This window comes from Aristolochia californica, unplaced genomic scaffold, assembly GCF_029961685.1.
Source record: "Aristolochia californica isolate CCGP_79_NKW_82.1479 unplaced genomic scaffold, dmAriCali1.0.hap1 SCAF_15, whole genome shotgun sequence".
Taxonomy (NCBI): domain Eukaryota; kingdom Viridiplantae; phylum Streptophyta; class Magnoliopsida; order Piperales; family Aristolochiaceae; genus Aristolochia; species Aristolochia californica.
In genome coordinates this window covers 2,798,381-2,814,182 of record NW_027181826.1, presented here as the reverse complement: position 1 = coordinate 2,814,182, position 15,802 = coordinate 2,798,381, and the positions used below count along the sequence as shown (strand labels likewise).

General features: G+C 39.1%; 2 protein-coding genes and 1 pseudogene across 2 annotated transcripts; 2 read left to right on the top strand and 1 right to left on the bottom strand.

Moving 5' to 3' along the window:
- Positions 1 to 6,271: 6,271 nt before the first annotated feature.
- LOC137952147 (probable UDP-glucosyl transferase 73B6) lies at positions 6,272 to 7,978 on the top strand (annotated as a pseudogene).
- A 1,529-nt stretch (positions 7,979 to 9,507) lies between these two features.
- On the bottom strand, positions 9,508 to 11,985 carry LOC137952146 (uncharacterized mitochondrial protein AtMg00810-like). Its single transcript, XM_068799214.1, has 2 exons — positions 11,852 to 11,985; positions 9,508 to 9,868 (listed from the first exon to the last, which is right to left on the bottom strand). The coding sequence occupies exons 1-2, from the start codon at positions 11,983 to 11,985 to the stop codon at positions 9,508 to 9,510; spliced, it is 495 nt and encodes a 164-aa protein (XP_068655315.1).
- A 1,898-nt stretch (positions 11,986 to 13,883) lies between these two features.
- On the top strand, positions 13,884 to 15,469 carry LOC137952341 (probable UDP-glucosyl transferase 73B6). Its single transcript, XM_068799481.1, has one exon. It carries the CDS (start codon positions 13,917 to 13,919, stop codon positions 15,363 to 15,365), a length of 1,449 nt encoding a protein of 482 aa, XP_068655582.1. The 5' UTR covers positions 13,884 to 13,916; the 3' UTR covers positions 15,366 to 15,469.
- Positions 15,470 to 15,802: the final 333 nt, after the last annotated feature.

The window sequence follows — 15,802 nt, the reverse complement described above, 5'->3', positions numbered from 1 at the left end:
AAGAACCTATACCTTGAACTTTGGTTTAAGAACCATCAATTATTGACACAAATTGATTAGCAGGACAAGAGGACAAGGTGGATAAGTACCAATCTTCCCAGTAAGATGCTCAGAGGCACTTGAATCAATAATCCAAGATGAAGAACTAGCACGTAAAAAAATTATGGGTTTACCTATAGTAGCAATAATCTTCTAGCACTTGTCTATCTCATGATTAAACATTTCACAATAAGTACAACTATGTGTGTTTTAGAAATTAGTCACACCACAGCCTCAACCATGATACCACAACCATCTGAACCTCTGTCTCAACCAAAATTGTTATTATCTCTTCCTTGAGAAAGCATGACAAATGTTTCTATGAGAAGAAGATCTAGTACTTTTTATGCTTCTTTGGTTGAAATTTAATATATAGTAGTACATATGTCATCAAATGAAGGCTTCATCGAGGAACTCAAAATTTGATATTTTGCAAGATCAAGGTACAACTTCAGATTGACTAGACAAATTGCACAAACTAATTCTTCGTGTTGCTTTTCTTGGACTACAATATCGACTAATTATGGTTGTGACCTTCCGTTCTTTTAGAAAATCTCAAAATTTGGCAAACTATTCATTGAGGTTAGTAGCTTGGTTTGTGGTATACATGGCATAAAGAACATTATAAAGCCTTAGGCTATCAGTACTTGAACGTAATTTTGCACAAGCATCCCAAATAATTTTATTGGTGTTCGAGTGTAAAACATTGTTTACTAAAGATTCTTTCATACTATTGATCAACCAGCTAACTACTAGAGTGTCCCCTTTTAGGTGGTATCTTCCTCATCAAGAGGAGATTGAGGTAGATGATTATTAGATCACAAGTGATTAACAAAATGTTTAACAGATTGTTTCATGCAAGGTGATTGGAAACACCCTTGAGTGGTATAGTGATAATGTTAGAAGAAAAAAATTTGCCTATGTCCTAGGCAGAATTTTGAATATTTTCAGTCATGGTGGTATGAGGCACAATTAGCTCTTAAATGATGGAATAGAAGAGAACAAAAACTGACATTGAATGCACAAGCAAGAGAAAAGCAAGGCAATAGTATATTAGCCAAGTAAGGACTTGCTTATCTAGAATTCAATGGCAGCAAGTTGTTAAAATATAAAAGTAAACGCTGAGTGTATTTTTTGGATAATAAGACTATGTTATTCTCTTGTTGTGGCTTGGGCGTACTTCAATCCTAATCTAGTGTTGCATGTAAAAGTGAGTAGAATTTCACCAACACAAGTGGTCTTACAAGCTGATAATTTTGGAGTTCTCGAAAACATGAGATAAAATTTATGGGTTGTAAAATTGTGATAAAAAAATGGGCATTGGACGTGCATATGTTGGTTTATTTGCATGCTAACCAAAGAAAAAGAGAAGACTTGGTAGGACGTGTATATATAATATTTAAAGATGTATGCAAACCTTAAAAAGAAAATAGATAGACAACCCTATTGATTTTCAAGACTCCATGGATTTAGCTCATGGAGAAAAAGAGAGAGACACCCATTGGGAGACAACGGGAGGAAGAAGAAGTTATGAACTTATGTCCTAACCCTTCCGCTGAAGCTCAATTTATAGATTAATAAAATTATAATATTATAATTAAGCCCCTGGAACTTAAACTAATTACATCAATATCTTATCTATGTGATGACTCTTTATTTACCATCCTGGCATCATTGTATGGGCCAGTGGGCCTTGAGCCCATCTCCCACATCTCTTGGACGTGTGGGCCTTCCTTGGTCATATGGGTTTGAGCCCATCTTCTAACTCACTTGTATGTGTGGGTCTTCCTTGGTCGTGTGGGTTTGGGCTCATCTTCCAACACTCCCCCTCAAGCTGGGGGTGAGAGAACATCATGAACGCCCAACTTGTTGCAAATGGTGTATAGGATCTTTTCGTATAAAATGTCAGTCCACTATATCTTCTAACATTCCCTCCTCAAGCTGGTGGTCTCTTCCAAGAGGCCCATCTGGCATGCATAAAATAAGTGAGAGTAAAATCACTCCTAGCCATAAGATATCGCTCCATACTCTAATAAAAAACTCATGTTGGATGTTGGGCATACTCCTATCTTCTGTAGGTAGTGGGTCCATACGCAATGCTCAAAAGTGTAATAAAACTCCTCTATCATTGTGTCCCTCCACAGGACACCGACTCTCAAATGGTTGGAGTAAAGATGTCAATTAAGGGGGTAACGGGTAATCACTCGAAAGATAATATTCTGGGGCCACCATGTGATTTCTTCTTCATTAGAATAACCAATGTTGACGACAATCAACAACTAAGAAACACAATAGTAGCAGCTAAAATAGGCATGGGCCCAAAACACATACCTAATAATGAAAATCCAAGGACTCGTGATTTATGGAGCAAAGCAATACGACTTCTAGAATAAACGTATCCATGAGGATTGAGCCAGAGAAGAAGATTACGGAAGCAACGCAAATGGTGTATCTTCAACCGATCCAATCAGAGGTTCTCCTCACAACCAGAAACCCAACAAAAGCACATAAGTTTAGAATTCTAGCAAGGACTTCACCTTGAGCGTCTGATATTCTTCTCCTTAGATAGATTGCTATGGCCAGAAAGATACTTTGCTTACTCATCATCCGAAGCATATGCTCAAGATGAAGAAGATCTTCGTATTTGGAAACAAATTTGGAAAATTACTTACTCTGAACAGAACCAGAGGGCTCGCAAAAGTGGATTGATTCCATGGCCAGCTCGTTTAATTGTTACTCCTCGTCTTGCTGATTTTGACTATTCTAACAACATGTTTGAGAAAGAAATGGAAATATGGCAACGCATGGTTGAGAACTATTGGAATCTGTTGGGACGAATGGTTAGGTCAAATACTATATCAAAACATTGGTAATTGGAAGAAGTATAAAAAAAATAGGGATAGGCCAACTTTGAATGATCAGCAAAGAAAACCATACTACGAGTCCTGAAAATTAATACTCTGATATTATGTTGATTTTTAGGACTCCATGGATTTAGGTCATGGAGAAAAAAAAAAATGACATATTGGAAAGAACACAGGAGGAAGAAAGAGGTTACATATATCCTAACTCTCCTCATGAAGCTCAATTTATAGATTAATAATATTACAATATTAAAATAATACCCTTTAAACTTAAATTAATTACATCAATACTATTTTTATGAGATGACTCTTTATTTACTATCACACCATCATTTGTGGGCATGTGGGCTTTCTCCTTGGTATGTGGGCCTTGAACTCATCTTCCACTTTTCTTGGATGCATAGGTCTTCCTTGGTCCTATGGGCTTGAGTCCATCTTCTAACACACTTAAACGTGTAGGTCTTTCTTGATCATATGGGTTTGGGCCCATCTTCCAACACTTTTATGTTATTTGTGAAAAGTTTATCTAAAACCTAATAATCTAGATTCTTAATACAAAGACCCACTAATTATTTGGTGATTCTTTCTTATTTTCTGAGTCAAACTAGCCTTATTTTGTTCAAATGAAAATCACCCCATCTGACTAGCACATCCCTATTGATTCAAGGTATAAATTTCTTCTCAATTCGTTCCTCCATGTGATATAACAAATATTTAATTTTAAAAAAATAAATGGTGAAAATTACATAAAATTCGAAGGAAAAATGGGACTGGTTTTCTTTTGAACCAAAATTGGGCAGGTTTGGGTCAAACAATGAGAAAGACCCAGACCAAGTGATAAGCAGTAAGCAGGTCGAGTTGGGCTTCTTTGGATATGCTCATGCATCAGTTATGGATCTGGATTGCATTGTGGATCAACGCATCGAATCCAAATGTGTGGGCCAGATTGACGCAGGGTTGAGCACCGCAGACCCAGACCCGATACTCTCTCATGAGCCAGCGTAGCTAGTAGGGCGAAACATGTTGGCTTGTCGTTTCAATGAATCACAAATGGCAGAAAAATAGCAATTGGAGTATCGTTTTCTTATGGATTTTTTGACAAAATAAGAGAGGAAATGGTTAGTTTCTTATTTTCTTATTTTTTGACAAAATAAGAGAGGAAATTGGTCGTTGAATGTTAATGCTCTTTCAATGGCTTGAACAGTCTAATGCATATCTTTAGGGGACTTTTTGAAAAGGAAATTTTAGTATATTATCCAAATTTTTTAAATAATAACACAAATAACCAACTTTTGAACTTAATTGCATAAATATCTAACTTTGACCAGTTAACTATACATGTGTACAATCAAATATGACACATAAGCTTTGATCTCTTACATGATGCCACATCAATACCCAAAGTGTAATATGCCACATCATCCTAACACGATATTGAATAAATATTTTTAAAAAGTATTTTATAAAAAATATTTTAAAGATTTTTAATTAAATATTAAAAATTTTAAAATATTTAATTAATATAAAATATTTTTAAAATATTTAATATATTTTAAAGTTAAAAAATATTTATTTTTTAAAAAACTTAATATTTTTAAATATTTTTATGATTTATAAAAAAACTTAATATTTTTAAATATTTTTATGATTTATAAAAAAATTTAAAAAAGAAATTATTATTTTAAATATTTTTTTAAAAGGTAATAAAACGTGTACGATAATTTTGAATTTTTAACTCTTTTAAATTTTTAAATATTTTTCAATTAATAATATTTTAATTAATTAATATATGAATTTTAATTTTTGTTATTATAAAAAAAAAGGTAGAATATTTGTACCAACAAATAAGAATTTTAAAAATAAATTATTTTTTACTAAATATTGTATGAAATTCAATAATATCTTAAAGTAAAATAATTACATTAAGATATAAGTAAAATAAATTATTAACTATATTTTAAAGTATATTTGAAATAATTAATAATCATATTATATATTTTTTATTATATTAAAGACAAGGTAATAAAATGGAATGTGAGAATTTTCAAAACCAGAATTTAATATTTAAAAAAATAATTACAAAATATCCTAAATCATTCATGAAAAGAAAATGAAAAAACAAAATCCAAATTGATATGGAGGGCTTACGTGGAATTCAATAATGTGGCAGATGATGTAGTGGATGACATGGTGTAAGTCTCTTCGGGTGTTGATGTGGCATAATGACATGTCACCATATAAGTAGTCAAAGCTTAAGTATTACATTTGACTGTACACACGTATAATTGATTATTTATACAATTTAAGTTTAAAAATTAATTATTTGTGTTATTATTTTTTTTAAAATAGATAATATACTAAAATTCTCGTCAAAAATTCAAAACCTTCTTCTTCTCCGGGAGTCGGTTGCCATTGAAAGTGACCACCAGTACTAGGTTGCCTCTGTATCATTCAGCTTTCTTAAAACATTTTCAGATTCTCTGTTTTCCACCAATTGACTACAGCTTTCACGAATGTCAAATGATTTTACAAATTCTACTGTTCAACAATAAGTCCCATTCGTCTAGAAAACTTCTGCTTGAGGTCATCCATGTTCTGTGATAAAAACCAGGAGCATGAGGCCAAATGAGAAGAATGAATCCCACACGGAAAGGAAACTGGTTCCATCCATGTTCGCCTAACCTCTGGTCATGTCGGCTTCCGTCGTTATCCTCTTTTAGTGTGTAGAGATAAACTACTCTCAGCCTCAGCCTTCTAGAAGCCTTCCCTCGGCCTTCCGTTTTGTTTGCCGATCTTCTTTGATGAGGGACAACGGCATGGAGCCCTGACAACGCTTTCTGAAGCAACTTTCGAGAGAGAGTTCGAATGAACTAATTAGACACTGATGCGTCACTCCTACGTTTTGACCTCGTCGTGCCAAAGATTGGAAACACACAAAAGATTACATTCCGCGAATAGATACAGAAATGATAATGTGTCAATGGTTTCTGTTATCTTTCTGCCTTCTTACCAGCTTCACACTTTCTCTCTTAGACGTCTTCTTCTAATTTACTACGCAAATCATTGCCAGTAAGTAGATTCTAGAAAGTGAGCGTCTCCTTCGTTCTTCTTAACGGTAAAATTTAGTAGAAGAAAATGGCTGTCCAGTCGTATCTCTCTCACTGCTCCTGTAGCCACGCACATGCAACAGAGGAGAGATGCTGAAAGAGACTTATTTCGTTTCCTAGCTCAACCAGGACATCATCCCTATCGTCGCATCTTTGTCTCTTTCTGAGGCTGAAACTCTATAAGCAGCCATACAATTCACCCATGACCCACATTGATTTTAAGTAGAGATTTCCTTCCGACTCAGAAGTGAATTCATCACCATGGGTTCAGAAGTTCGCCAGGTGCACGTCTTCCTCTTCCCTTTCATGGCTCATAGGCACATGCTACCAATGATAGACATCGCCAAACGTTTTTGCAGCGCGTGGGGTACGCAGCACCATAGTTCTCACCCCTGGTAAAGCCTGCCTCTTCGAGAACAATGTCGACCGAACCAAGAATGTTAGAATCCGTAATAGTAAATTTTAATCCAGAATTTATAATATGCTAGAATATTAGGATTGAAAGCATACCTGGATCTATTCCGTGAATTTCGTCTTCTGATGTAGAATTTACTGTGACGAACGATAAGAACGGATATTGATGTTGTAGTTTTCCTCAACTAAATTTCCTTATTCCTCAATGGGACCTTCGTCTCTCTTCAAGATAGGGAGAAGGGAAACTGTGTGTGATTTAGTATATTGGGGACCATAACTATGTTGTGTCTCCTTATATAGGGTTCCCATAATTCCCTATGGTATTTAGTCAATTGGCCCATATCTATGACCCATTCCTTAATGGGTTTAACAAAATTAGATCACTTAATTTCAGCCAATTCCATTAAAAATAAAAAATATAATTATATAATAAATATGTTACCCAAATTATAACTCGCTACCCGTCCAGGTACTATCTCCTCCAGTTTTACTCCTCTTGTACCGGTTTGCCGGAGGGAGGCGAGAATTTCGATTATGTCAGCAACTCTGCTGAGACTTTGAAGCTCATCAATGCCGTAAAAAAAAAAAAAAATTGGAGGAACCATTCAATCAGCTCGTGGAAGAGCAACGTCCTGACGGCATCATCTCCGACTTGTTCTTGCCATGGACGGTTAAGGTTTCTGATAAGCTTGGCATTCCAAGGTTCGTGTTCTACGGGAGCAATTACTTTTCTCTCTGCGTCCGCTACTCCTTGAGGAGGTTCTCGCCGGTGAAGAATGTAAAGTCTGACACAGAGCCCTTTCTGGTGCCAGGACTTCCTGACCCGATTGAATTAACGAAATCCCAACTACCAAGTGTTTCAGACTCGCTGCTTAGTGCGTTAATGGCAGAGGTCGTTGAAGCCGATTCAAAGAGCTAAGGTGTCATCTAGAACAGCTTTTACAAGCTAGAGCCGGCGTACGTCGAGCACTATAGGAAAAGACGGGTAAAAAAGCTTGGAGTGTCGGCCCTGTCTCTCTCTGCAATGCAAAGATGGTGGAAATGGCTGATAGAGAAACTAACACTTCTAGCGAAAGCAATGAGGACCTCCGGTGGTTGAACGTCCAGAAACCCTCTTCGGTTCTCTACGTCTGCTTCGGCAGTCTCTGCAAATTATCCCCTGCACAACTGGCTGAGACCGCCATGGCCCTCGAATCTTCTGGTTGTCCCTTCATTTGGGTGAAAAAGAAAAGCGAGGCCTTGCCTGAGGGATTTGAAGAGAGGATCAAAGAAAAAGGCTTCATAAAAAATGGATGGGCTCCTCAAATTCTCATACTTAACCATCTAGCTATCGGAGGTTTTATGACTCACTGTGGATGGAATTCGATTCTGGAGGGCATAACAGCGGGGTTGCCGATGATCACATGGCCAGCCTGCGCGGAGCAGTTCCACAACGAGAAGCTTGTAACGAAAGTGCTTAAGATAGGTGTCGGAGTCGGTGCCATGGGAGCAAGAGGACAAGCCGATAATAGAGAGAGAAGTGATCCAGGAGGCAGTGAGAAGTATAAATGTTGACGGAGAAGAGGGAAAGAGGATGAGAAAGAAAGCGAAAGAGCTCGCGGCAATGGCCAGGATGGCAGTTCAGAAGGGCCGATCCTCCTATGTTGATTTGAGCTGCTTGATCGAGGAGCTTAGTATGATCAGTACCCAGAACGCAACGGCAATCTTGCTCCAATAATTTCTGACAGAATCCTAAAAAATCTTATTTCGTATTATTGTTTCAAAACTAGTATTTGTAAGACTTAATTGAATTTCTAATTAACCTCATAAAATTCATTGAATAAAAATGTAAACCAAAAAAATCCAGAAATCATACCTCCCTCCGTATGATCAGATTACGTGTAGAAATCACCGGCGCTCTGTCCTCTGCACTTCTGTTTGGTACTTGAGTGAATAACTGAGAGAGGGGACCAAAAAAGTAGATCACTTTAGCCAAAACTCCATCAAGTTTTGTTACCCAAATAACTGCAAGGGTAGTTACAACTTCTAAAAGAAGTTGAGACCAATTGTGTCTCTATGAGTATGAGAAACGATTAACAATATTATCATCAAATCAATTCTCTTTCATTGTGGATAGAATTTGATTCAAATACCCCTTCTTCTCTTTGTTTTGACAATAGTTCTATTTGTATCTTCTAACTTCGTTGCTACTGAGGTAGTCGCTCAATGGCTTTAGCAGTCATCTTTAGTAGACTTTTTGAAATTTCTAAACTTTCTTCTTCTCTTGGAGTCGGTTGCCATTAAAAGTGAACTCCAGTACTCGATGTTTTTGTGGCATTCAGTTTCTTAAAACATTCTCTGATTCTTTGTTTTCCACCAATTGACTACAACTTTCTCTAATGTCAAATGATTTTACAATTTCAACTGTTCAAGCAGTCAATTTTGCAGCCACTAAAGCGTGCCTTATTGATTGCTTTCAACAGTAAGTCCCATTCATCTAGAAAACTTCTACATGAGGTCATTCTTGTTATGTTATAAAAAACAGGAGCATGAAGCCAAATGAGAAGAATGAATCCCACACGGAAAAGGGTTCCATCCATGTTCGCATGACCATTGTGTAAGTTTTTAATGAAAAACTTTTTATTCACCACGATTATAACTTAAGAGTACAAGGGTATTTATACAAAAAAATGATATCTGAAGAATGTTATTTCTGGCTCGATGATCCGTCGGTTCCGGTGATGGAAGCCTAGTATGTTGGCTTTTGTTACAGTGTCATATCGTTCACACACCCTGCAAACTGAGCGACAGATTGGAACAAACGTGAAGTTTGAAGTGAAAAAATTCAAAGAGAGGGCGTAGAATATATTTGGTGAAAATATCAGCAAACTGCAAGTGAGATGGCACATATTGCGTGTGAAGTTTGTCAGCAACAACAAGTTCTAGAAGGAAATGATAATCTAATTCAACATGTTTGGCGTGCTTGTGAGAAACTAGATTGGAGCTAAGGAAGATTGCACATTTGTCGGCACATAAGAGAACAAGTGGATGTGGAATAGGAACATGTAGATCGCAAAGGAGATGCGTAAGCCAAATAAGTTCAACTACAGTGTGCGCAAGAGCACGATACTCAATTCACAGCTTAAACGTGATACCGTAGGTTGCTTTTTAGTACTCCAAGAAATCAAATTGTCTCCAAGATAAATGGAGTAACCAAAGGTGGAGTGACGAGTATCAAGACAACCAGCCCAGTCAGCATCAGAGTAAGAAAATAGAGCACCAGGAATAGCAAATGGGCAAAAGGTCAAGCCAAAGTGAATGGTGCCTTTGACATAGCGAAAAATACGCTTCACATAAAAAAAATGTTCTTCAGTAGGAGCAAGCAAGAATTGGCTAACAGAGTTGACTGCATAGGCTATATCAGGGTGAGTGATGGTCAAGTATTGAAGGGTGCCAATGAGAGACCTATAAAGAGTGAGATCCATAAATAGAGACCATCAGTGGACAGATACTGTGAAATGACAATAGGTGTAGGAACCGGTTTGCTATAAAGTAGCTGAGCTTGAGTAAGAATATCTCGTGCATATTTGAGCTGACTAATAAATAATCCATTTGTAGTTGGCGAAGCTTCAAGGCCAAGAAAGTAACTGAGTTGACCCAAATCCTTAGTCGCAAATTTAGAATTAAGCTCACGCGTGAACTTGGTTATAAGACCTGAATTGTTGCCAGTAATAATGATGTCATCAATATAAAGGAGCAGATATATAGTGTCTTAGTGCTTATGAAAGACAAACAAAGAATTGTTAGCACGATTGTAGGAGAATCCAAGTTGAGTGATAAAGGAATTGAAGCGCTGGAACAAGGCACGAGGAGCTTGCTTGAGAACATAGAGAGTTTTCTGTAACTAACAAACATGATGAGTGAAACGGGGGTCAATATACCCAAGAGGTTGTTGGATCAAGGGAGCGAAACCCTTTTATAAGAGGGATTATAACCCAAAAAAATGCAAGGAATACTACAAGGTGAAAAAAATTTAGACATATAATGACATAAGCAAGGATAAACATGACAACCAAAGGGAAGAAAATTCTCATAATTTGGAAAAGAACCATATAAAAGTTCAAACGGTGATTTACCTTCAAGAAGTGATGTGGGCAAACGGTTGATGATGTAAACTATAGTGCTTAAGACTTCAACCTAGAAGCGAGGAGAGAGATGAGAGTGAAAAAGAAGTGTCAAACTAGTCACAGTCACATGACGATGTTTGCGTTCTGCACATCCATTATGGGCACATGTATATGGGCAAGAAAGTTGATGATGGATTCTAGAGGTATGAAGATGAGTTTGAAACCAAGTACAAGTAAATCCCTCCCCCCCCCCCCCCCCCCCCCCCCCCCCCCCCCCCCACCCTCTTCCTTCGTCATTTTGAAAATTTTAATATGTGTTGAATATTGATTTTCCACAAGCTTTTGAAATTGGTTAAAAATATCATGAAAGTCAGATTTGAATTTCAAATGATAAAGTCAGGTGAAACGGAAAAAAATCATCAATGAAGATAACATAATATGCATATTCGAAATGGGATTTGATAGGTGAAGGGCGCTAAATGTCACAATGAATAAGATCTATTAAATGAGACGACCTATGTTCATGACGTGGATAAAGTATACAATGATTTTTCGTAAGTTGACATGAACTACCTAAAGATGGTAAAGTCAATAAAGAGGTAAGATAGAGATGTCATTGGCTACGTAAAGAAGAAATAACAAAATGATTTACATGTCCAAGGAGAGCATGCCATAAATCATAAGAAACATGTAAAGATTTATTTTTAATGACATAAAGAAGGGCAGGGTTGCCACGCTCTAGCACATGTAAGCTTCCATCCCTCTTATAGGTTGCCATCACCATTCTTAGGAGACAATTCTGAATAGTGAAAAGATTGTTAGTAAATGTAACGGTGAAAGAAAAAATCAGATGTTAATTTGTTGATGGAGAGAAGATTTTTGGTGAGAAGTGAAACAACTAAAACATCTAACAACTGAATATTTGGGGTAGGAGAGAGAAGACCAGTATATGAGATAGGTAAGAAGACACCATTCCCCACAATAACAGAGTCCTTACTTGTGTACGGAGCAGAGTAATCCAGGTTGGATGCATTATTGGACATGAGTAGAAGCCCCAGTGCCTAAGAACCAGTTGGAGGGCGCAGATCCAGTGAGAGTGCACGATCCAATGAAAGTCTTAGTAAGATGAGCATGAGACTTAATGGACTCACTACGGGCATAACATTGGTTGCATCGATCAACATAGTGACCTTCAAGACAACATATCTGATAGCGAGGAGGGTGGCACCCTTGTCCAGAATGAATGCGACCCCGGTTGACATAATGGTGGCCAAAACCATTGGTTCAGTCATGGATTTGACCAGAGCCGCGATAGGTTGACCTGTCCAATCCACGGGATGTAGCAATGAAAGCAGCAACGGGAGAGACAGAGCTCTCTAGAGATTGTTGAAAGAGCTCAAAGCTCTCAGCTTTGGAGACGAGGTCAGAGAAACAGGGGAGAGGCGTGAGGGCCATTTGTGTGTTGGAGAAGGTGGAAAATTCGACACTGAATCCACGAAGAAACAAGTGGAGTTTGTCAGTGTTGCCGATCACGTGAAGTTGATCATAAAGACCCTTGAAAATGCGGGTATAAGCAACAACAAATTGATTTCTACGTTTTAGCTACTGAAGATTGTCTTTGAGATGAATTTCTCTAGCCTTCGATCGATGACCTAAGGTATTTTCCAACGCAAGCCAGACCTCGCGTGCAATGGAGAGGCTGACGACTTCAACCATTGCCTCCTTGGTGAGGGAGGAAAAGAGGAGGTTGAGAAGGCTCCATTGGTCTTCAGGTCAAATATTTGGCAATGTAGGATCTGTGGAAGCAAACTGAGGTGGTGGCACGAGGGTATCATCCACATAGTTGAGGAGATTTTGACTTTACTGAAGTGGAAGAAGTTGAATTTTCCATAGGAGGTAGGTTGTGGAAGAGAGTTTAATGGTAATCACGTGGACGAAGGTATGAAAAGGAAGAAGATGAGAAAATGATTCAACGGATTTTTTGTTTAAAATCTTAGTGAATTGAGTTGGGCACAATATTGAACCACGGACTGACTCAGGTTCTCGTGGGTTGGCTAACTCTCGGCCCCGATCGAACTCAAAAAAATATTTGCATGACATTGATTCTGGTGGTCCTTCAAGAAAAAAAAATAGATCATTGCTTATAACAACACGATGCTGGTGGGGCATCTGGCGGGCCTTCGCGTTAGGATAGTGAACCGAACTGATGCTGGCAGTGATAACGGCGCAATTCCCGTCGGTGATCGAGGGGTTAGTGGTGTCAAGTTGTGTCGGCCTATGCCTGGAGGAGGAGGACCTATCGAGGCGAAAAAAATACATCGGTGGTTTCTCAAGGTAGGAAGTGGTGCCATGGGCAAAGGCAGAACACAGGGGGCCATCACGTCTCGACGAAATCAGAGGTGCGGCCACTATGTCGGTGTGCAAACATCGAAGCAGAGTTGTGATACTCGTAGAGGAGATTAATGGGAAGCTTCTCGCCAGAAAAAAATGGCAATCAGATAAATAGGCGATCGATGAAGACTGACGCCATGTAAATTTTTAATGAATTTTTTTTATTTACCACAATTATCACTTAAGACTACAAGGGTATTTATACAAAAAAAATGATAACAGGAAGAATGTTATTTTTAGCTCGGTGATTTGTCGATTCCGATGATGGAAGCCTCGTGAGCAGGCTTCGGTTACGGTGCCATATCGTTCACACTCTGGTCATGTCGGCTTCCGTCGTTATCCTCTTTCAGTCGTTATCCTCTTTTAGTGTGTGGTACTCTCAGCCTCAGCCTTGTTGTTTTCCGATCTTCTTTGGTGAGGGACAATGGCATGGAGCCCTAACAACGCTTTCAGAAGTAACCTTCGAGAGGGAATTCGAATGAACTAATTAGACACTGATGTGTCACTCCTACGTTTTGACCTTGTCGTGCCAAAGATCGGAAACACACAAAAGATTGTACTCCGATAATAGATACAGAAAGGATAATGTGTCAATGGGAATACTTCGATAATTATTTGTGTTATCTTTCTCTTTTAGACGTCTTGTTCTAATTTACTACGCAAATCATTGCTCATAAATGCAGAAAAGGAGTAAAAAAACAAAGGCCAGTAAGTAGATTCTAGGAAGAGAGCGTCTCCTTCGTTCTTCTTGAATGGCTGTCCAATCGTATCTCTCTCACTGCACCTGTAGCCACGCATATGCACCAGAGGAGAGATGCTGAAAGAGACTTCGAGCAGGCATTTCGTCTCCTAGCTCAACCAAGACGTCATCCCTATCGTCACATCTTTATCTCTTTCTGAGGCTGAAACTCTATAAGCAGCCATACAATTCACCCGTGACCCATATTGATTCTTGAGTAGAAATTTCCTTCCGACTCAGAAGTGAACTCATTACCATGGGTTCAGAAGTTCGCCAGCTGCACGTCTTCCTCTTCCCTTTCATGGCTCATGGGCACATGTTACCAATGATAGACATCGCCAAGCTTTTGGCAGCGCGTGGGGTGCGCAGCACCATAGTTCTCACCCCTGGTAATGCCTGCCTCTTCGAGAACAGCGTCGACCGAGCCAAGAAAGCTGGCTACCCCATCGAGGTACATCTCCTCCGGTTTTCCTCCTCTGGTACCGGCTTGCCGGAGGGAGGCGAGAATTTCGATTATGTCAGCAACTCTGCTGAGACTTTGAAGCTCATCAATGCCGTAAAAAACCTGGAGGAACCATTCAATCAGCTCGTGGAAGAGCAACGTCCTGACGGCATCATCTCCGACATGTTCTTGCCGTGGACGGTTAAGGTTTCTGATAAGCTTGGCATTCCAAGGTTGGTGTTCTACGGGACCAGTTACTTTTCTCTCTGCGTCGGCGACTCCTTGAGGAGGTTCTCACCGGAAAAGAATGTAAAGTCTGACACAGAGCCCTTTCTGGTGCCAGGACTTCCTGACCCGATCGAATTAACGAAATCCCAACTACCCAGTGTTTCAGACACGCTGCTTAGTGGGTTAATGACAGAGGTCGTTGAAGCCGATTCAAAGAGCTACGGTGTCATCCAGAACAGCTTTTACGAGCTAGAGCCGTCGTACGTCGAGCATTATAGGAAAGAGACGGGTAAGAAAGCTTGGAGTGTCGGCCCTGTCTCTCTCTGCAATGCAAAGATGGTGGAAATGGCTGATAGAGAAACTAACACTTCTAGCGAAAGCAATGAGGCTCTCCGGTGGCTGGACGTCCAGAAACCCTCTTCGGTTCTCTACGTCTGCTTCGGCAGTCTCTGCAAATTTTCCCCTGCACAACTGGCTGAGACCGCCATGGCCCTCGAATCTTCTGGTTGTCCCTTCATTTGGGTGAAAAAGAAAAGCGAGGTCTTGCCTGAGGGATTTGAAGAGAGGATCAAAGAAAAAGGCTTCATAATAAATGGATGGGCTCCTCAAATTCTCATACTTAACCATCTAGCTATCGGAGGTTTTATGACTCACTGTGGATGGAATTCGATTCTGGAGGGCATAACAGCGGGGTTGCCGATGATCACATGGCCAGCCTTCGCGGAGCAGTTCTACAACGAGAAGTTCGTAACGAAAGTGCTGAAGATAGGAGTCGGAGTCGGTACCATATTATGGGTTCCATGGGAGCAAGAGGACAAGCCGATAATAGAGAGAGAAGTGATCCAGGAGGCAGTGAGAAGTATAATGGTTGACGGAGAAGAGGCAAAGAGGATGAGAAAGAAAGCGAAAGAGCTCGCGGCAATGGCCAAGATGGCAGTTCAGAAGGGCCAATCCTCCTATGTTGATTTGAGCTGCTTGATCGAGGAGCTCAGAATGATCAGTACCCAGAACGCAACAGCAAACTTGCTCCAATAATTCTGACAGAATTCCAAAAAATCTTATTTTCGTATTATCGTCTCAAAACTTGTATTATCGTCAGATTATCAAAGTCCCTTTCATCAAATAAATTCTCTTTCACCTCTTTATGTTTATCGTCACACTCAAAACAATTAAAACAACTTATACAAACCATCAATTCTTCTCTGTTTTAAACACAATTCTTCTCTGTTACCATCTAAGAAGACGACTCGGGCAACTAGCAAGGACATTGGTTCACATTCAACAAGAAACTGAAGATAGAAAAAAGGTAGAGGAAGAACTTGAAAGAGAAGAAGATGAAGAAGAGAAGAAAGATGGAACCAGGTAAAGGATAGGACGGAAGGGATTTGGGGAAAAGGGGATGGAGAAAAAAGAACAACCAGAAATGAACCACAAAAAATTCACTGTAACTTTAATAAACATTGCTGATAGGA